Source organism: Lemur catta, chromosome 16, assembly GCF_020740605.2.
Source record: "Lemur catta isolate mLemCat1 chromosome 16, mLemCat1.pri, whole genome shotgun sequence".
NCBI lineage: Eukaryota > Metazoa > Chordata > Mammalia > Primates > Lemuridae > Lemur > Lemur catta.
Genome location: NC_059143.1, coordinates 19,311,530 through 19,334,933, shown reverse-complemented (window position 1 = coordinate 19,334,933; position 23,404 = coordinate 19,311,530). Strand labels below are relative to the sequence as shown.

Here is a 23,404-nt window from a genome sequence, read left to right as displayed (position 1 = left end):
TGATTGCAATAATTATCTTTAAAACCAGATAACTTAAAAAACGAGCAGCTACATTTTGAAAGTGTATAAAAGTGATGTCCCACGTACAAACATTTTGAACAATTTCACGTAATTTTGTTGAAGGGCTAGCCATTAAAGATCTTAACCTTTTTATGAATTCATTATGAAGTCATAGAAATTTTAATACCTTTCTAATTTTCTTCTTGAAGGAAATAACTTGGAAAATGCCAAGGCAAGAAACGGAGAAAGCATTTAACATAAACTGAAATCATTAATACTTAATGGGAAAACATAATAATCTATTCAGAGGCATTTTAAAACAGCTACTATAAAAAATCATCCCTTCTAGGAGACTAGGGAGTTCTTCAAAACTAGTGTTTAAATGGTCCTACCCAAAGAAGGACTTGATGGAAATAGGACCTGTAAAACCCAAAGATTAGAAGGAAGTGGCTGATGACATTCAAATTAGAGTGGGTCCTTCGTGTTTGTACCCATGGGTTCCACGTTTGTGGATTCAACCTAACACAGAAAGACAACATTCAGGAAAAGAAAGGGTGGTTGTAACTTTACTGAACATGTACAGACATTTTTCTTGTCGTTTTTCCCTAAACAATACGGTATAACAAGTATTGACGTAGGATTTACATTGTATTAGGAATTATATGTAATCTAGAGATGATTTAAAGTATGTGGGAGTATGTGCATATGTTATATGCAAATACTACACTATTTTATATCGGAGACTGGAACATTTGCATATTTTGGAATACGTGGGAGGTCCTGGAACAAATCACTCACAATACCTAGGGACAACTGTACTTCATTTGAATTGCAGATTTCCTGAAGCTCGATCCCAGCTTTGGTTCCCCATGGGACCACTGAGTCACAGCTTCTGTGTTGTTATTTATTGTTTGCTGGAGAGAAAGAAGTGATGCCCTTTCAAGAGTCCTTCCAGTACGGAGTTGACAAAAACCAGTTCTGTTGGCAGCATCAGCAGGCAAAATTCGTTTGCTGAAACCCCTTTTGTTTGGAACCATTGAGGCACGAAGTCAAGACATACAGTGGGTTAAACTCAATGGCAGGGCTCTTTTGCAAATTTCTAAGACTGTTTCATTACTTCCTGGTTTCTTCTGTGTTCTGTTGCTCTGTTCCCTTGCTGCCCACTCTTGAGCCATCCCAAGCCCCCTTTCTGGGCTACAGCAGTGCACCCAACCCATCACAGTCCTCTCTGTCCTGAGGCATAATGGGTAGAGAGAAATAATACTAGACTTGGAGGCCAAATTCTGGAGTCAAATCCTAGTTCCACCTGTAGTTTTGCAATCTTGGGCAAGGTACCTAAACTCACTCTCTTCTTCCTTCTCCTTCCATTTTAAATGGTTTTTAAATTTTAATTTTATCAAAATAATGCATACACAGTTAAAGTATAAATACAGTAGAAGTTCTTTATACTAACCTCCTCTTAAATGATTTTCCTGACTTTCCCTTCGTATAACCCACTGACTGATGCTCACGCCAGCTCATCACTAGGTGCCCTCTAGTCCACCTGTGCACTTCTGACCCTACCTGTGGAAAGGTGTGTGGATCAAAAGCCAGTGTGTTTGTTCCCAGACCTGCTATGTCAATTGTGCTTGTTCATATAATTATTCAGTTCAATTGTAAATTATGTAACTGGATGATACATATGGGTATATAAAAGAGAATTGCTGTTTCTATGAAAGTGTTTTGAAAAGACTCAATGAAGTTGAATTACTAAAAATAAAATGCTGTAGAATTAGATGTTTGCAAGATAATGGTAAAAAAAAAACTGAAACAAATCTAAAATGTTGGGTTCTGCTTTGCAATTTTATGTTCTCAATTCCCCTTAATGGAACTGAAACCAGGAAATATAAATAAATGATGATTATAGGTGTGGTTTGTGTAAGAAAGTGTAGAACTGGAGACATGTAGCTGTATTCCATATGCAGAAGTTCTGGTAGTATTCCCATGGGATTTTTGTTATATTAAATTAGGTAAGGTTCACATAAAGTGCTCAGCAGTATGTCTGGTATTTAATAAGCATTCAGTACATGTTAGCTGTTATTGTGGTTATTATTGATTGAATAATTGTGCATCCAGGCAATTTTAAAAGAAAAGAGAAAAAAGGTAAGGCTAGACCCAATCAATATTTTAAAAGAACAAAATGGGACAAAGTTTTCAATCCAACAACCAAAGGACCTAAACTTTGCTATGATGATTTTTTTTTTTGCATCCAAATAGCCAAAGGACCAAAACTTCACTGTGATGATTTTTTTGTATCCATATCTGTTGTAAAATTAAGAGGATATTGATAATCACATTTCTGCAAGGTCTAGCTGGAAAAAAAAAAGATTCATTATTGAAAACAAGGCTTTGGCAATCCAAATGTCATCCGATTTCAATTTTAACAACAAATTTCCACGTGGCCTTAGGAAGCTGTCTAACCTTTTCCTTGGTAAAGATGTTAGGTAAGGATTATGATAAACAACTTAATTAATTTGTCACTTGATCAGAATTACTTTGAGTTCTTTGAGAAAGTACATCATGGTTATATTTGTGTTCTCTCACTGGAGTGTGAGCTCTACCTGGCTCAGTGTGCCATTCATGCTGCATGAACCTCTCCAATCCTCAGGACTTATCAGGATCAGTGAAATGCTGATTTTTTAAAAATTGATTTTCCATCAAAGCTCCAGACCTATTCACTTATTATGGTGTTTATGCCAAGTTTCAACAGGTGAACTGTGCTTCACCACAGAAGACAAAAATGGAAGGCCGGGTGTGGTGGCTCATGCTGTAATCCTAGCACTCTGGAAGGCCAAGGCAGGAGGACTGCTTGAGCTCAGGAGTTCGAGACCAGCCTGAGCAAGAGCGAGACCCCATCTTTACTAAAAATAGAAAGAAATTAGCTGGACAACTAAAAATATATAGAAAAAGTTAGCCGGGCATGGTGGCGCATGCCTGTAGTCCCAGCTACTCAGGAGGCTGAGGCAGAAGGATCACTTGAGCCCAGGAGTTTGAGGTTGCTGTGAGCTAGGCTGACCCCACAGCACTCTAGCCCGGGCAACAGAGAGAGACTCTGTCTCAAAAAAATAAGATGACAAAAATGATTCAAAATAAAGTAATGGGATGAAACAGAAAGATTCTGTTTCATGAGATTGTCTATGCCACTAAATTAAGTCAATTCGGTATTCAATCTTGTGACCACAATATAAGAACATGTATACTGGAGATGAGGTTTAAACTCTTATTTATTTGGGTGGCTCTAGCCAAATCCAATTAATTTCTGCTTGTGAAGCAAGCCCCACTGCTGCCATTTAAAGTTGTCTTCACAGATGACCATTGGAGAACATTCACAGTTATTAAATATATGATCATGTAGCTAGTAAGTCAGTGGATATTGATTGTATGAACTGAGCCTAACATCCTAGGTATTTATTACATAAAAACATATATACAAGAATAACAATGAGTTAGAAGATATGATCAAAGCCTTTAAAGAGCTATATACTCTATTACTATTATTGGGAAGTGGAAGAAAACACTTTTCTTTAGGAGACAATTTGTAAAATCAAAAATAAATTGAATTTACTTTTCTATCTTATCAGATCCTTAAGTAAATAGCTCTTTAAAATTTAATTTAATTCAATACCTATTTATGTATGACACTAAACCAGGTTCAGAGAAGTCAAAAAGAGAAATTATTATTATTTTTTTTATTTATTTATTTTTTTATTTCAGCTCATCATGGGGGTACATAAGTTTAGGTCATATACATTGTCCATGTCCCGCCCATCCCCCCGAGTCAGAGTCCCAAGCGCGTCCGTTCTCATTCTCCAGACAGTGCAACTGGATCATCTCTGGTCTGTGTACATTTCTGTCTGTCTATGGTTTGGGAGACATGCATTGAACTAACTAATATACTTCAGTGAAGTCCGGAGAGACAAACCAGACCAGGGAAGAGCGTCCAATACCTGAGTGTCTCTCATGATAATGTCCTAATGTCGGGTTTCCAGATACCCTTAAGAAATTGGCACATGACCTTGCACAGGCTTCATATTTGAGCCATCAGGGAGATGGAGGAAAGAGCCTGTTGTGTCCACATTTTTTAAGGAAACAATTTGATAATAATAAACCAGATAGCTTAAAAGCAATCCCCGATGAGAACAATCCCTGATACAATCAATGAACAACTTACCAGAGTATCATAAAAAATGAAGAAGCAGAAGCTTTTGACTTTTGGAATAGCTACTTTTTTCCACCCCGATTTAATTTCCTCCCAGGATTAAGTGACAGAATACATAAATAATAATAATATGCTGGATAAAATCAATTTTGTATGAAGGAAGATTTTGAGTTCTAGCCTAAACAATATTCTTATCACTAAGCCATGAAAGTGCCACCTTAATCATGCTGCTGTTCATGGGTGGACAGGTAAATATAGAGTTGCAATTATAATAAAGCGAGTTAAAGCAGTGGATTACGTATCAAATTCCAACCCGTGGGGATCAGTTGTACCGAAGGACCTGTAACTTACTGATGAGCTGTATAAATGACTTATAAATACCTTCATCCAAAATGCAGATACTACTAAATCAAATAGAGCTGCCAATACCTTATACTAGGAAACTCATAACAATACAATTCAAAATGCCCTGGGATATATTTCTAAATCATTCTAAAAATAGAAAACCATTTCACTGATGCAAGTATAAACTGGCATATTTTGGCACAAATGAAATTTGCTGAATGATTGATTAAAAAGTCAATTGCCAATAAGATTTTTGTCTCAATTAGGATTAGCAAAACAATATTATAAATGAGTCACATTGAGAGGGGGTTATTTAAATGGAGTAGGATAGCAGGACAGAGAATTAATCCTACCATTGCTTAAGCCACACTATCCTTGAAGACTTTTTTCAAGTTTTAATCAACATATTTTTAAAAGGCACACAGAGAGCAAAAATTACATATATATTTATAAAATAATATAGAATATACATTCATATATAGTATCATATTATGTATATGTTATAGTAAAATATATGATATAATATGCAGCATGTAATATAGAATGTTATGCATTATATATTTATAATGTTCTTTAAGGGAAGAATTAGAGCTGAGTAACCCAAAACGCCAAAAGCTAACTAGTCATATAATTACATTCCCTAGAATTGTTCTCAGAATGAGCTGAGGCTCCCCTCTCCCCGTAAGATGACTGAACAAGAACAAATACACTCTGTTACATTTGGCCAACTTCATCTGGCAGAAAGAGACCCTTCTTGTTCATCATGATAAGAGCTCACTGGTTCAAGAAAAGCCCCAAAATTTCTTTCTCCCAGCTCTTCCCCACAGAAAAGGAATACCATTAGTTCTGGATAATTTAAATATCCATAAGATTTCTTCCCTCAGAGCTTTCTTCTTTTACCCTAGATTTTAGCTCATTTACTCATCCAAGGTTCCCAAGCTAAGGTAAGAGTGGACCACTGACACTCGAAGCTGAGAGATGCACATGGCTTATGTGTCCTGAGTATCGGTTTTACCCAAAGACATCTATGCTAAGTACTCAATTATACACAAAGATTTTAAGTGAACATATAACTATATATTGGCATGTTGCTATGTTATGGAGTAGAAGGCTGGGAATCCAGAGAAATTGTCTTCCTTGTGATGGCCATGTTCCCACCCTGCCCACCCCTCGTCCCCAGCCCTGTCCACCCCCCATCCCCAGCCCTGCCACAGAGGACACAGGCTCAAAGCTCAGCCTTTCCTGTGGCAAAATTTGAAGGTAATGCCAGGTTTCCTAATAAGTGACACCAAGCTTGTCACCTCTTCATTAGCCCACAAGCACAAGGAATGATGTATTTTGTAACTCCACCCATGATTTTCCTTGTTATTAATTTGAAGCAAATATTGGAGGCTTTGAAGCATCTTTGTGTAGAAAGTTTTGCAAATGTCTTTGGATGTGGTGGTAACATATGAATTTCCTTCCTCTTTTTTTTTTTTCCCTAGGATGGGGGCCAGTAAATTACTTGCAACCTGTAGCCAGACTCAGTGAGTAACCTCCTTTCATAATATTTTAGTCTTAGGTAGGTACAGAAAAGCAGAGAAACAGCTAGAGTATCTGAAAACCTCACAGTGTTGCTTTTTGGCACCTCTTCTGTAATGAAAGCCATCACAAGAATGCACAGCCCAGGTGGAATGTTGGAGTGTATAAAAGTCTTGGAGGGAGGGGAGAGAAGCCCACAAACCATGACCCTTCCCTCGAGGAATTTACAAAGGAAACCAAGGCTTTGGAGATAGATTTTGGTTATATCTAGCTTGATGAATAATTAATGTTTATCTCATTTGAAAAAGTTTACCTCTTTTCTTATTTTTATTTTAAAAGTATTTAACACTTCCCTGGGACATTGGACTATATTATTTTATTTTCCACAATGTCTTCCTCTATGAATACAGTGAAACTGTATTGATTCAAATATTGCTAATACATAATTCTTGAGAATTTGATCTAGATTAAGACGAAATGAACGTTCGAATTGTCTGCAAGGAATGTATTTGCTAAGCAAAATAGAGGGAACACCTGTAACCCAAGTAAAAAGAGTACATCGTTTTTATGGCTTTATCCAGCATATAGTGGTCTTTAGGCAAAAAGATTCAGCTATAAAATAAGGATACATGTCATTAAGTAGATGTCTCCTTAGACAGACTTTATTGACAGATCATAGCTTTGAAAGCAATAAAACTGCATTTCTTCCAATAAATTCTGACTTCCATATTCAGGCTGGCTTTTCCTCCCCACCTTCCCAAATCATTCCAATCCAGTGAAGTTCACTATTGTATAATATGTGAATATAAGCATTTAGTAATACAAGAGAATCAATTCCTATTATTGTATTTAAAAATTTACAAATATAAATTTTAATTTTTTGGATGTTTATCTGTAAGGTTGATCACTTGGGTGACAGGAGTTGCTTCCATCAGAAAAATTATGTGTCATTCTCTTTCCTTTTTCATAATTTCAAATAAGAGGTAATTTCTGTTTCATTTAAAACTCAATATTTTCATAAAGCAAGCAAGACAAATTTCCAGGATAATAGCAAAGATCTGAGGTGAGGGGAAAAAAATCAGACTATGCCCTCATTGGGGTGTGTTGAAAAATAGGAGTGGTAACTGAGTCATCATTCATTCATTTATTCTTTTATTCATTTAACGAACACTTAGCCAAGGGCCCTGCTTACCGCATCAGAGCATGTAGAGATAAATAAAATTCTCTTCTTGTCTTCTTGTGCTGGCAGCCCATAAGTTAACACAAAACGAAGACAAATAATTTCCTCATGTGATAAGTGATGTGTTATCCCAATAAGCAAAGTACTTTTGGAACACAGAGAATACGCCATTAAATCTGACCCAGAGTCGGGAAAATATTCAGTAACAGGTGTAACCCTTGAGCTGATTCTTAAAGAAGGAATATAATTTCTACAAGTAGAGAAAAAGAAGGACAGCGTTTCAAGCAGTACTAGCAAGAGCATGGAGACATAAAAGCACATGGATTGCTCAAGGAAAACAGAGTAGGCAGAGTTAGTTGTAGAGCGCTGAGGGGTTGGGAGAGTGGCATGTGGTCTATATATAAAGGTGTATTGCTAAGAAAAGGTGCTCTGCGAGTGGTTAAAACAGCAATTGGAGCTCAGAGAAAGAAAGGTTTGAGAGTCATCTGCATAGTGTACAAATATGAAGCAAGGAGAATAATTAAGACCACTCAGGGACAAAGGAGACCACTTTATCAGCTTCTTCTTGAGACAGGAAAAAAGGAGTGGGGGAAAAAAAAAGATAAGTTTGAAGATGGATATAAAGAAATTTGAGGGAGATTGCACCTGAATTCAAGCTTTTATTTTCTTTCCACTATACTGTTGGATCAGTGTAGGATGTACAATAGGAGGGTATGTGTTTGAAATCTAACTCAGCCACCCACAAACACGGGCAGGTCACATAACCCCTCTAAATTTCATTGTTACCATCTGTAACATGGAGGTAATAGTAACATTTAATTTATAGGTCAGGGAGCTTTATAACCTATGTGAAAGCACCTTATAAACTGTAATGCAGTCTGTACCGAGAAGCAGCCTGACATGGTGTCCACAGGCCTGCTGAGTGACCTCGATGAGCTCTTGTTTATAAAATAAGCATAAGCCAGGTGTGGTGGTGCACACCTGTAGTCCCAGCTACTCAAGGGGCTGAGGTGGGAGGACTGCTTGAGCCCAGGAAGCAGTTTAAGGCTTCAGTGAGCTGTGATCACGCCACTGCATTCCAGCCTGGGCAACAGAGCAAGACCCCACCTCTAAAAAGTAAAATAAGTCACAATAAGGATAGCAGTACATGGCTTACATGTACTGAGATTATGACAGGTAAGATACGTACCACGTATGCACATATAAAGGGTGCTTTATAGATGGCAGCTATAGATTATGATCCTCTGTGAATAGGAGCTCATCTCTGGGGAAAGAGAAAAAAATTACAATGGGGAATGAAAAGAAGAAAGGGATATGTAAAAATATTTTTGAACAGAATTAAAAGCCCATTCTGAAAATATGACTTTGCAGGTACAGCCACACCTATGCACTCCAGAGCCCCCAAAATGAATGACTTGATGATCTGGGGTTGGGGAAGATGAAAGCAGTTACACTGGTGACTGAGGGCTTGTGCCATTGAGGGGACAGTTGGAAGACTTGGGGTCAGTGCAGATCCCAGAAGCATGGAGGCCTTGTGCTCCAGCCTCAGCACTGGTGTGGCAGAAGAGTGCCTTTTCTATTCAGAGTCGGCAGCCTGTGATCCTAAGACTCCTGTCATTGTCAAGTAAGTCAGTGGCTCACTGAAAAGATGTCCACAAGGTCATGTGCTGTCACCGTCAGCTAAGTTCCAGCTGTGGGGCTACTGCTCAGAGTGGGACAGCTTTCAGCCAGACCCCTGCCTGACCCTCCTGCCCTCTCACCTCCCACCATGGCTCACAGCCCCGACCCCAGCTTATTCCCAGCCTCCACTTCCACTGGAGTTTTCGTTCTTCCCTAGCACACAAGACAGCAAGTTTTCCACCTCCTCTGGAATAGAAAAGTAGAATTTGAGCCAAATAAAAAATAAGCCAAAAGGGGCCTGTAACCCTTAAAATTTAGGAACCACTGACTTAGATGTTAAAGTCACTAAGACAACAAACCAGTGCAACTATCTATTTGAAAACAAATAGATCCATTTTGCTCATGAATGAATAAACTTTCATAGGTTGCTTTAAAGAAAAAAAAAAAAAGAAGCCAAACTGCATGCTACCTGCCCCCACGCCTTTAGCGCCAGGTCGAAACCTCATGCCAGAATTTGCTGTTTGTGATGGGCAAGACTGTACTGCCTCCCATGCTTGGGAGTCGGTTATCCTACCAGCCACTAGGAAAATGCCTAATGTCCTCTTAAAATGTTTAGTGAGCCTTGGGGACCCCGAGAGAGAGCTGCCAAGCTCTATCTTGATAGTTACTAAACTTACCTCAGAGGGAGATTTGAATTGCTAGAGCTCTCGTCCTGAATTTGCCAAATGGTGGTAATAAAGAAAATATAGGCTGTATCTTACACATTATTGACTCCTGTTTTAATTAATGTGAGACACATTCCTCATTTGGGAGCACGGTTGATTCACTCAGTCAGTGATTGTTACATTAAGGACATACAAAATGCAAGGTGCTAGCTACTCGTCAAGATCTTCAGAGATAATGAATGTAAGCATCTCCCGTGAATAATATCTGAAACATTAGGAGAAGCCTATCAGATTCAGACAAAATTCTAGGTTCTTGTGAACATACAACTCCAAAGACTCAATAGGGGTCGGGGAACCCAGAGCTTTGCTCTTCTTTCTTTGGGCTTAGCTCCCAAAGCCCAGTCCTCTGTGATCACCAACATGAATCACATGAATTCCACCTCCAAGCTCCCTGCTTCCTGTACGTTTCTTTCAGTCAGCAGTGGGAATCTGCTAACGTGGACCTTACCTCACCCCAGGACAGCTTAATATCTTCATTGTGCACGTGGTACTTCCCTACACGACAGGAGCCATGCTGAAGGGCGGGGGTCCCTGCCGTCTCCATGGCAGGAAGCACCAAGTGATGCTTCTCCTGGTTGGTCTAAGACAGAGCGTTCTCCCTCCCTTCCACAAACACACAGCAGTTTTTTTTTCAAGGTGCTTTAATCTCCTGGTGCACTGCCAGCCCCCACTGCCCTCTGCAACTACCGTTTCGTTTCTGCTTGGTTTGTGTGCACTCCTCCTTCCAGATCTGCTCAAGGAAGCAGCCCACCTCTCGTTAAAAAGGAACGCAGAGACAAACATCTATTCATTTTATTTCTGTAGCCCTAACAACCCCCTCATTCTGTTTCCTCCTTTAATCGGCGTGTCTCCCATTTCTGGGTGCTTTGTGTATTTTCTTCTTTACTCTCATTTCTACCTTTACTTATCTCACAGGTGTTAGTAACCCTGGGGATACAGGCTTTTGGTTTATTTCCCACTTAGAAGCACACAAGACTCATGACCACTCAGTGGCAAACTCAAAATCAGGAAAATGTGTGTGCAGTGGCATTTCATTTACATGCTTTCCTTTTTGTTTTTTAAAAGTCCTTCGTCATAGTGAAACTGTTTAATTTGGGCCAGCCCCATGAATCCTTGACGGCAAGAATACTGCCCAGATTAGCATGTCAGATTTGGGAATCTTGATAAAATGTGCAAGGCAGAGTCTAAAACTTGAGTCTTCTGACTCTGGATCCTATACCTCCCTAGGCTTCTATTTATAGAGACTGAAAAAGAAATACTTTTCTTCTATGTTAGGAGTGGAGAGTAATTCAAAATCATTTCTTAGGGTCATTGAACTGAGAAATGTTCCTTGGAATTTCATGAAGAAAATCTTCAGGCAGGGTTTATGCACCAGCACAAGGATACCATATTCAAGGGTAATATCTTTTTATATATTGATAGCAAACTTTCTCCCAGAGTAGAGGGCTGCTTTTGTGCACAAGCTGCAGTGCTGTGTGATTTTAAAGCAAGAGTTGCTCTTTGCAAGCTACTGCCAGTGCCCACAGAGAGTGAGTCCACACACCAGCTCTTGTACCCTGGAGCTTTGCATTTGGTAAATGCGTCCTCCAGGACACAGTTTCTGGAAAGGACTGTTGTTTACCTACTCAGTGTCGTTGCACTCAGGGAGGGAGGCACATCTCATATCCATGAACACAGCAGAGTGCAGCGATGCGGGACATGAGTCCGGACTCCAGCCCAGTGCAGAGCATGGCTCAGGGTATTTTCTAGGGAACACATTGCTGGTTCCTCTGTGCTCAGTTTCTCTGGGTAATGAGAGGAACTAAGAAGGTGCTCTGGTGCTAGAGTCAAGGTCAGGATTGTTATTGAGCTTAGAATGCAAAGAGGGCAGTTGCCTGAATTGTAAGGGTGGGTGTGTGGCAGGCCTGCACTTCTGCTTGCCTAGGGGCATGCTTCTTGTTGTCAGTCTGAACGTTCTCTTCTGCAAATCCAGGATTACCAGAGCTGGTAGGAAGGGATAGTTAGAGACTTTTCTACAGCCTTCCTGAGCTTATGTGAGAATTAAGCCTTACAAATCTTATAAGAATTGATGAACATGATGATATTTTTAAAAAATGCAGCATAAACCTTCAGATTCACAGCCTAACAATCTCAACTGAAAAAGTCCTTATCCTGCAGGGGGAAAAAAAATTACTCTTTCCCAGCTTTATGTACTCTTAGACCTACTCCAGGTTTTCAAGCAGTTTGTCAATTCTGTACAAACTGGGGATGTTTTTCTTACATGAATAAAAATAAACCGTGGAGTTGTTGGGGTCTTTTGCTTTTGTGGGGAAAGGGGTTGCGTATTATTATTCTTGTGTGGAAATAACAAAGAAAAAGTGGCATCCCACAGTTAATTTAGCTATTCTTTTAAATGTTTTCTTGGTACCTGAATTACATGAATATATCATTTTAATAAGCTGATCTGCAAGTGTTTTTCCCCTTCTCATTGAGGTGCAAAGTAATCTGGAGAGTCAAGATTTTCAATCTTTTCCTCTTGCATTAAAATGATCTGTCATTTCCATTGTGGCTACACCCAAAAGTCAATTTTTTTTGTCTCGTTAAAGTGCCCTATAGAATAATTTAGTGGTGATGAAGACAGAATTCTTCTCAAAGTGTAACTACTCCCCTTGCTGGTATACTGTGGCAATGACATGCATCTTTGAAAATTTAATCCTGATTCAGGGCAGGGGTTTTTTTTGGATATTTTGTTTTTGGTAATTCTTTATGGTTTTGAATTTCACAATAAATTCGGGCTTAGTCTAATAGAACTGGATGCATTAATGTTTTCATCATACATCAGGCTGGCTAAATATATAAAATATAAGAAATTTTAAATGTTTCTCATCCCTAGAAAGTAGGGAAACATTGTGAATGGTGTTTAGTGGTAAATTTTTTTTTCCTAAATAATAGAATCTCTTAATTTTAAATTGAGGTACAATTCATATGCAATAAAATGCACAAATTTTAAGTGTTCAGTCCAATAAATTTTGAGAATCATGTATACCTGTATAATGGCCACCCAAAGTAAGATGGAATCTCACACCCTAAATAGTTTTCTCATTGCCCTTTCCAGTCAATTCCAACCCCTGTTTTCTCCATCCCCTCTCTCCCTGCATTTCCTCCCATGGCCCAGGCCACCATTTTCTTACTTCTATCCCCATAGTTTAGTTTGGCCTATTCTTGGACTTAATATAAATGGAATCATACGGCATGTTCTTTGGAAAGGCTCCTCTCACATGCCATGTTTTTGAGTTGTTACATAAATCAATAGTTCATTCCTTTCTTATTGCTATGTAATATTCTATTGTATGATTATACTACAAATTATTTATCTATTTGGCTTATGTCCCAGTAAACTCATCATAAGTAAAAAATACTGTAAATCAAAATTCATTTAATGCCCTGCTAAACCCATCATAAAATAAAAAAATCATAAATTGAAGTGTTGTAAGTCAAGGATTGTCTGTGTATGTTTTTATTTCTGTTGAATAAATACCAAGTAGTGGAATTGCTGGACCATAAGGTAAATGTTTAACTTTAGAAGAAACTACTCAACAATTCACCAGCAATGTTGAAAGTTCCACCTGCTCCTCATCTTCATCAGTGGGTGTGAAATGGTATCACTTGTGGCTTTAATATGCATATCTTTCTGATGGCTAACAAAGTTGATCATCTTTTTATATATGTATTGCCTGTATATTTTCTTTGGTGAGATGTCCATTTAGATTTTTTCTCATCTTTTTTGGATTGCTTGTCTATTATTGATCGTATGACTTCTTCATATATTCTTTGGGACATATGAATTCTTTGGGATATAAGTCCATTGTAAGATACATGTATTGTAATATTTTCCCAGTTTGTGGGTTTGTCTATCAGTTTTATTAAAAGTGCCTTTTGGTGAGCAGGAATTTTTAATTCTGATAAAGAACAATTAATTATTTTTCTCTCTGTGGTTAATGCTTTTTAGTATCCTAAGAAATCTTTTTTTACCCCAAGGTTGTGAAGATATTCTTCTATTACTCAAAAGTGGTAATAGCAACTTTTTTTATTTTTATTTAATTTTTAATTTTTAATTTTCTTATTTCAGCATATTATTGGGGTACAAATGTTTAGGTTACGTATATTGCCTTTGCCCCGCCCAAGTCAGAGCTTCAAGCATGTCCATCCCCCAGATGGTGCACACCGCACCCATTAGGTGTATATATACCCATCTCTTCCCCTCCCCTCCCACCTGGCTGACACGTGATGAATGTTATTTCTAATAGCAACTTTTTAAATTAGGAATAATAATAACAATAGTTTTCAGGCAGTTCTAAGCATATTTATAATGACTAAAACACAAGGATGTCTCTATAATTTTATAAACCTCTGATGACTTGTCAATTTTCTAATGTCTCCTTGATTTATCCTCCTTTTTTCTAAGAAATAGAAAGCAGAAATAGAAATTTGGGTGTTTTGAGAATTGTTAGGCTTGAAGTATTAGGAAAAATCAATGTGAAGTTTGAATGTCCCATGCATGATAATGACTTTAGATAATGATCTCTTTATTACAAGTGATTTTATAGCATTATTCACTGTCCTTGAGCAAGGACTTCAGTTCCAGGGAGCAGACCATGCTATTCCTATTGTTAATCTTCACCTTTGCAGCAAGAAGATGATAGTAAATTATCAAACTGCCCTAATAATATCATCTATTGCATATATTGATTTAAATGTGTGAAATCTTTAACATCCTATATGTAGTATCTATGTCTATGTACATAAATATAGATCGATGTAGATACAGACAATATACATATGGTATATACAGATATAGATAGTATATATATAATGTATATACAGATAAGTAGATGTGTGTGTGCATATATATATATACACACATATATAAACATTTTCATCACCTTTACCAAGATAATGATCTAACATCACCTGGAGCTTAAGAGAGCTCTGATAATATTTATTGCTTTGATTAACGTTTGTTGATCCATACTGTGTGTTAGGCACCAGATTCACAGTGGTGAACAAGCGACCAGGTACCCGAGTTCCAGGGGTTTCCTGTCTAACTGAGGGGGTCGTTAGCCGAGTAAACACTAGTACTGTTTTAGATATTGTTAGATGTTCTGCAGGGAAATTACAGGGTGCTGTCGAAACAGTAAGAAGGAACACTTGTTTAGGGAGGCCTGCCTGAGCAGGCGGCATCTGTTCAGAGGCTTGGATGGAGAGGGACCCAGCCGTGTAGCAGACAGAGAACATTCTGTGCAGAAGGAGCAGCAAAGGTGAAATCCTTAGGCAGGTAAGAGCCACGTGTTCCAGGCTGGGTGGCAGGATGCACTGAGCAGAGGGGAGCAGGGGTGAGGCAAGGCAGGAGAAAGAGGCAGCGGCGAGCATGTAGGCCATGCTCAGGAGTGATGTTCTCGAAAACCTTCCTGCCTTTCAGGAGCTTAAAAGCCAAGCCACATTCCTTACCAAAGAAGTATGGGGTGTTTCTAGCCAGAATAAGGGGTATTCAGTAATACTTTTGTGTAGAGCCCCAGAAGCAGCTCATATTTATAAGTGATGACTGACAGCCTGTGGCCTGGGAAGACCATGGTCTGAATTCTCAAGAAAGAAGTCCAGGGAAGGGTGAGGCAGAGAGGTGGATGCCGACCACGTGGGTTTGAATGTCGAATCCACATAAGGGCCACGGGGTGCGTGCACATGTGTGCATTGAAGAAGTCGGTAGAAGGCCAAGAGTCACACCATTAGGTTGAAGTCTTAAAATAATGTCCAGGACTTAGACTGAGACCCTGTAAGGAACACCAGATCTCACATACACTGGTCAGTTATACATCATTCCAAAGCAAGTAACATAGACTGGAGAAAAACTCGGGAGGAAAGTAGGGAATTCCTAAAAGGGATTTAAAAGAGCTTGTAAAAATTATGCAGAGCGATAAAGGAAAGGAAGGCGTGGAACCAAGAGTAATTGTGCAGACTGCTCTACCAACTGGTCAGCCTAGTGACTGGAGTACGGGAGCCCCTACGTGACCCTCTCTAGGACTTGGATTTTTCGAGCCATTGTTGCTTCCAGCCATTAGGAGGTGTGGACAAAATATGCTAGCATGGATGCCTTCCCCACAGTCTTGAAGAGAGGCAGGGGAGTGACTGGAAGCTCCTGACAAGGCAGGCAGGTGAATGAGCTGGGTGCAGGGCCCAACATCGGTGTCCTCTGCTTGATTCCATGTCCCCACCACTGGCCGGGCAGCATGCACCTTCCTTCTCAGACACCCTCGCACTCTCCCAAGGCTGCACAGTGCCTGCACACGCACACACAACTCCTTCTCTAGTGATCATTCAAACTTGGGAAAATAAAAAGTACATTCTCTCACCCTGAAAATACTGGAAGCCTTTGAAAGAAATGAGCCAGGATGACTAAACATGGGGCATGAAATTCCAGGACAGCAACCTTGCAGGAGAGACAGAATGCAACAGCTATAAAAGTGTCTTAGCAGGAAAGTCAAGAAATTTTAAGACCTTTTTTTGAGTTTTGGGGTCAATTTCAATATCTGTAAATGACAACAAATAAAACCTAGATTTAGGAAGAGGCTCAGATGGAAACGAATATTCAGGAATAATTGACTTCATAGGTGGGAGTCAAAAGAGCCAATGTAGAAATGAACAAGCAAGAGATGCACAGCAGAGACTTCAGTGAAAAAGGGAAAAGAGAGAGATCCTAAAATAATAGCAAAAACTAGAAAAGCAAGAAGGAAGAGTATCACAGAAATAAAGGTCAAGAAAACATCTGGAATGTGTTATTCACAGTGTTTACTATAATTGAGAAATCTATGAGATATAAGTCAGAAGTGTCCCCCCAGACTTTATAATGCGTATGCAGAAAATATTTTTCATTCAATCGTTGTTCAATTTAAAAAAAATTTTTTTTTCGGGAAATGGACTCTATTTTTCTTACATAAATCCTCTAGTTTTCAATTCATTGCTTTTGAAATCTAGAAGTCAACCTGTGGATAAGCTTAGTTGTTTCCTAATAGAGTAGTTTGAGGGTCTCTTTTACAACACTAAATGTATTTCTGTTGAGTTGGTTGCAAAAAACATTCGTTTTAACAGATCTGCGATTCTTTAAAAGGTTTTTCACTCATTGTATTAGATGTTTTTTCATACCTCCTGAGGCTAAATTTGGCTAGTTGATATCACTGTGGAATTGGAACATAGGAGCATAGAACTAATTTCCTCATTTGACTTTTAAATTAGTTTTTTGTGTGTGTGTTAACTAAAATTGAAATGTTTCGATTATGAATAATGCCAAGATGAACTGGTACACTCCATTGACTTTAATGAAGTGCACATGTTCTTGCAGGCTTGTGAATGACGGCATGGTTGCAGAGTTCCTGAATCTTATTATTTAATATGTGCTGCACTCACATATTTTACTTATGATAAAACTTACCACAATCATAGCTCTTTCATTTTATAAACACAAGTGAACTTACAATTTTTTTCATCAATTTTTCCAAGGGATTGACATGACTAAGAGTGTGCCCAACCTGTTTTTACGTAAAAGGAAGAGTTGACAATCAATTTATTAAATCCAAATTAGCTAATGTTTTCTACCTGACTATCCTATGACAAGCACTGTCAAGAGATTATTAATTTGCAAGGAGCAAACAGATCATCTAGGTAATTGAAACTTTAAAATGAAATTTTTGATCTTTACTGATCATAATAAAATGTATGTAATAAGTTCAATACCAAACAACACCTGCTCGTAATAAATACAAAAGAGAGATGCAACTAGAAATTCTGAATAGTGATATTAATTGCACAGTACCTTGAGTAAGGCTCTTTGCTAATTTTTCTAAGCCAAGGAGTCCTTTCTTGAGTTAAATCTTTAGAGGTTGTTAGAAGAGTAAAATATGCTCAGATACTTATAAGTGTATTTAAATTTCTCGTCATAGATCAGGGCCTCAGGCTCAAGCTTTGGTTTTCTTGTTTGTTTAATTATTTTTGCTACTTTTTTCACGTCAAACAAGTAATCAAATGATAAAAGGATATTTTAATTAACAACTGTTCACTCAATAGTAGAAGGGTAAATGATGCAATAATTTGTGAGTGCACCAATATTGTGTGTTAAAGAGCTTTGAAATGAATATTATATTCAGTATGTGTAACATCCTCTGAAAATTAGCTATTGCTATAACATGCACAGATTCAGCAAATGTTATGCGCCACACAAATTCATGGAATGAGAAATTATGGGCACCACTTGTTGAAATTGGATATATTACATGTGTCATGAAAGTCCTAACTAGTTGAATCATACAATCCTTTATTTCATAAATGACAGGATTTAAGTGGCCCTGCCTAAGCTCATAGATTAAGTGAAAGAATTAGATCCAAAAGGCACTCCACTATCCTGGCTTTACAGAGGTTTACGACAGAGGTAACATGTATACCACAGGGTAGCCTAACATTTTGCACGCTGGAAGTTTCTATGTGCACATGATCTAATTTAATACCTGGTTTCATAGTCTGCAATTCTTTGACAGATAGCCGCTAGCTACAATTTTTAGCCCCATGTCCGTAACTGTGGAGGGTAAAATCTATTTATCACTGCACATTTTTGTTTTGCATTGCTATTTTAAAGAGCAAAGGCAAGGGTGGTCTTGCCAATAGAAGGCAAGCCATCTAAACAGGATACAGTATGCGGGGAATTGTTGGGAAATGCCAGCTGCTGGGGCCTGCTGGCCTTGTGGGAATTTGGATCCATGAGCCACTGCCTCTCCTGATGAAGAGGGACTGGGAAGGAAAAACTGTGAGTCCAGTCTGGCAACCCACAGAGGCCTCTAGCTCACTCTCTCAAACCTTCCAGTGCCCTCAAGACTGAGAGTTTAGAAACTTTTAAATAAGAGAAATAGATACAATAGACAGCTCAGCAATTCAAGTTTAAAGACACCCTGAGTTTACTTCTATATTACATTCTCTTAAGAGATCTCCCCATTTCTAGTTCCATCTTCACCCTGGATGGTTCTTCTAGTCTCCTGGTGGGATTTCCTAATTTTGGCAGCTTCACTCTGCTAATCCCGGCTTGCCCCTCCCACTCAAGTGACACACTGAACAGTGCTGCTCTGGTCTATTCTTTATCGGCCTGAGAATGACTCTCAAAGGTTTCACCATCAGGCCCTGGCTCTCCAATTCCATCTGGGCTCCATCCCTTCCCCTCCACTCACACCAGACTTCTCCTGACCCGGCACTCAGGGCATTGGCATGCTTGATTCTATGAATTTTTTTGAAACATGTTTGAGTTATACCAGTGAGCACTCTCTGCTCCGTTAAAATAATTTCTGTGTTCTCCAAGGTAAAATGCAAGCCCCAGCACTGCAGTGGTAGGTTTCTATGGAGCTTTTCTGATTATTGTAGTCAATGTTGGTCTCTCATTTGTCTGTACTGATGCTACAGACATGAGTACAGTAGTTATGAAATACCGACAAGTTTGAGATTTAATTGTTCAACTTCCCAGATGAGTCAAGGGTCTATACTGTGAATTTCTGGTGTATCATTCCTTGCCCTTCCCACACCTATAGGTGGCTTTATAAACCACCTATTTGTGAATTAATTGTTTGTGGATAAGTACAGATGGGTAAAGAAGGACAACAGTTAAGCCAATTTCATTCTCTGCCACCATCAACCTTCCTCCTATGGCTTTGTGTTTCATCCTGGTGCTTTCTCTTCCTTGGGCAAGTTCAAGCCCTGAACCATTGTATGACCTTGGGTGAGTTGTGTAGCCCTTCAAAGCCTTAGTTCCTCTGTAAAATGATAATATGTTAAGACTTGTTTTATTGTAAGGATTTAAATAAATTAATGGATGTGATTATAGGCTTGTTATTTTAGCCTTATTTTATTTCTTGATTACTACATTTTGCAGCCCCAACCTTCATGCCACTAATTACTAAAAAAAGCCCAGAGATAAATCTAGCTCTGGTTTTGAGCCGCACTTACTATTCACCTCACTCTGTGCCATGGGTTCTCAACCTTGGCTGCATATCAGAAATTACCTGGAACCCTTAGAAAATCTGAACCCCTGCCCCTCCCCTCCAAGCATGCTGGTGACCTGCAGACCTGTCACTACTCTGCCACCCCCATCCTGTAGCTGGACTGCTCAGCCAGTTCTGCTGCCCTCTCTTTTCTTTCCCCATAGATCAATATGCCCTCTTGACAGTTCTTGGCCATAATTCCTGCAAGTGACTGCAGCTTCTGCAGCTGGCGTCCTAAACTCCTTAGGAACAATCCCAATCAGGAAATTCCTAATCGAATACTGCGATAGGGATTCCCCCACACCCCTGGAGACATTTCTGCTAAAGCCAAAATACACAGTAATAATAGAAACTAATTCTTGAATACCTACAAAAGCCAGAAACACTGTCCCATTCAATCCTCAGACCAACTCTATATAGCAAGTATTATTATCTTCGTGTTATAAACAAGAAATCCAAGGTTCAGAGCAGTTATGTCTCTTGTCCATAGCCCCACAGTAGTAAGGAAGGAGTTAGGATACAAGTCCAAGACTGTAGGACATCAAACCTCACTCTCCTACCATTCCATTTGCCCCGTCTCTGTCCTGGTGGAACATCAGATCACTCTGGGTGAACATAAGAGGATGACTGTCTTGATTACCCTGACAATGACTTCAAGTCATGTAACATTCATGTGTGGTCAATAAATTACACTAGACAAGAACACAGGGAGAGAGGGACGCTTTTCTCCATATGTGGCTAAAATTATGGCCTGAAAAAGGACAGTTGAAGTAAGAAAAAAAAATTATAGACCATAAAAGGTGACCTCACTTAATCCCTGGGGCTGACTAGATCTCACTTTCAGCTGCCGAGTGTCACTTTGTGATCTTAGATAAATTTACTTCATATGAAAAGATATAACTCCAGACATGCTATAAAGGATTTTTGAGTATGATAGAATTATATTTAAGTAAAGAACCTAGTAGCTTAGAAATAGCTACAATGTTTAAGCCATATAAACTGTCACAGAAAACCGAGGTTAGAGGGGTATATAAGTGAAAACAATAAAAGTATTACCTTGTTACTTTTGCTGGTTTAATTTAGAAACTATGTTTTCCAATTTAACCTCTAAGGCTTACGGTACCAAGTACGTATTTCTGATGCAACTTGAAGTAAGTTATCTTGGATTTGATTCTACCAAAGAAAAAGAAAAAGAAAAGGAAAACATAAAGTAGATGGGAGAAAGGCTTTTCTCACAATTCAATAATGTGAAAGAATTTCAGAAGTTTTGTTTCAGAAGAAATGTTTTTGAGATTATTTGATGATACCCTTTTCAGCAGAGCCACAGAATAATAAAAGCTTATTTAATTTAATTTTCCACTCCATTACCCCTCAGAGTACAGGACCAAGTGAAGACATGCCCTCACAGATTGCATGCCATGTGTCATAAATTTATTACCACACTTCCTGGCATTATTTCATCCATCTTTCTGTAATATTTTAATTCTAAATTGAAAGAAGGGAAATTACACTAAGACCCAGACCTTAGTCTGGTGATAACTTGGAAACCACCATTAATCCAAAGATCTGTGCTTATTTTTTTTTTTTACTACAAGGTCCTGAACAACAGATTCCAATTATCCAGCATTCATTAAGCAATAATGCATGCCGAACGCCATGCTAAAAAGATAAACATTACAAACTCCTTGCCTCCTTCTAGGAACTAGTTCTGTGTCATGTTCACAGAACTCTGAGGTCACCAATTCATGGACTGGGCTCCTCAGGCCACAGGCTTCACCACTGTAAGTTTTCTCGTTTATAAAACAGACTGTGGTCCAGGCTGGAAGGGAGAGGAAACTGTCTCTAAGATCCTTTTCAAAATTAAAGTCTTGAGATTCCATGACTGGATCACAGTTACATATATGCACAAATTGCAACAAAATTATTAAGTAGAATCCAACAGGGCCTCATTTCTTCATTAAGTCCTTGATATATAGAGCAAAAACCTACCTAAAATATACACGAAAATTTCTATATGTGCAGGAGAGAAGCTCACAGGAAAAGAATGAGAGAGTACTCTCAAGTGATTCTTTTGGTTTACAATTTGGAGTTTCAGAGTTTTTTTGTTTTTTGTTTTTTGTTTTTCATTGTTGTTGTTGTTGTTTAGACACGGTCTCATTCTGTCACCCAGGCTAGAGTGCAGTGGTGTCAGCTTAGCTCACTGCAACCTCAAACTCCTAAATTCAAGAGATTCTCCTGCCTCAGTCTCCCCATTAGCTGAGACTACAGCCTTGCACCACCAAGCCTGGCTAATTTTTTCTATTTTTGGTAGAGATGGGGTCTCATTCTTGCTCAGGATAGTCTTGAACTCCTGGCCACAAGCAATCCTCCTGCCTCAGTCTCCCAGAGTGCTAGGATTATAGGCGAGTTTCAGTATTTTTGACAAAGGTAAGGAAAACAACAACAAAACAAACAAAAACAAAAACCTGCCACACTCAACTCTACATTTCAAGATTGAAAGGCATTGAAGATTCAACTCACTTCATGGTGGCAGAAGAGATACAATTGGAAATGCCAATGTTATGGAATACTTCCTCTGAGCCTAGCACTTTGCTAGGTGCTAAAGGAATAAGAAAGCAACCAAAAAAGATAGGGAAGGCCGGGCGCGGTGGCTCACGCCTGTAATCCTAGCTCTGGGAGGCCGAGGCGGGTGGATCGCTCGAGGTCAGGAGTTCAAGACCAGCCTGAGCAAGAGTGAGACCCCGTCTCTACTAAAAAAAAATAGAAAGAAATTATCTGGCCAACTAAAAATATATATATATACAAAAAAAATTAGCCGGGCATGGTGGCTCATGCCTGTAGTCCCAGCTACTCGGGAGGCTGAGGCAGTAGGATCGCTTAAGCCCAGGAGTCTGAGGTTGCTGTGAGCTAGGCTGACTGCCACGGCACTCACTCAAGCCCGGGCAACAAAGTGAGACTCTGTCTCAAGAAAAAAAAAAAAAAAAAAAAAAAAAGATAGGGAAAAGAAATAGGTAGAAGAGAACAGGTTGGGGAGCTGCTGGCTGAAGGCTCACCTCTTGGCCTAGCAAAGGACTCATTTAACACTTTGTTTGCATTTAATTTACACTTTTTCCAAGTAAGTGTTTTCTATTTAAAGAAACATCTGCTTAAAACATACTGTTTCAAAGCCAAAAGATATATTAAGTTGAACTACAAATTAATTCACTTTAAAATCAATTCACTTTAAAATATTAATAGCATGCTTAGGAGGGACCAGGTATAAGTGAGGGAGGATAATACTTTTTGAATTTATATCTGATATAATCTAATTTCTAATTGATTGTTTTTACTAATACTTAAAAGGACTGCTTGGCCATTCCAAAATTATTTCTCGAGTTAGATCAATTCTCTAAAATAACGAGTTCATACCTCCTTTAGTTTGAAATTAATCCCCCAGGGCCCATCTTTCTCTCCTCTTCAGTGGCTGACCTTGCTTCATGTTTCAGAGAGGTTCATAGAAGGCTCCCGCTGAGAACTATCTCTGGTGCCCCCAGCAAATCGGAAGAACGTATGCTTTTGCTCTCGTTCCCTTCTTCCCTCCTGTTCCAGTGGAGGAGGGGGACCGACCTCTTAGTGGTGACTTGTTGCACCCGTGCTCTGGGTCCCATCTCCTGTCCTCCCAGGGACCTCCCTGAATGGATTACTCATTTTTTTCTCCTGGATCTTCAACCTCTTCTTCTCTATGGGCTGCTTTCTGTCAGGATTTGCAATTCTCCGTTTTCTCCTTTAA

General features: G+C 39.0%; 1 protein-coding gene across 2 annotated transcripts in view; it reads left to right on the top strand.

Moving 5' to 3' along the window:
• CHST9 (carbohydrate sulfotransferase 9) overlaps window positions 1-23,404 on the top strand; it is a 237,415-nt gene that overhangs the window by 133,646 nt on the left and 80,365 nt on the right. For both annotated transcript variants that reach the window (XM_045527202.1, XM_045527201.1), the window contains one exon: window positions 6,028-6,069. In XM_045527202.1, the coding sequence (XP_045383158.1) occupies window positions 6,028-6,069 (42 nt within the window). The remainder of the gene's footprint in view (window positions 1-6,027; window positions 6,070-23,404) is intronic.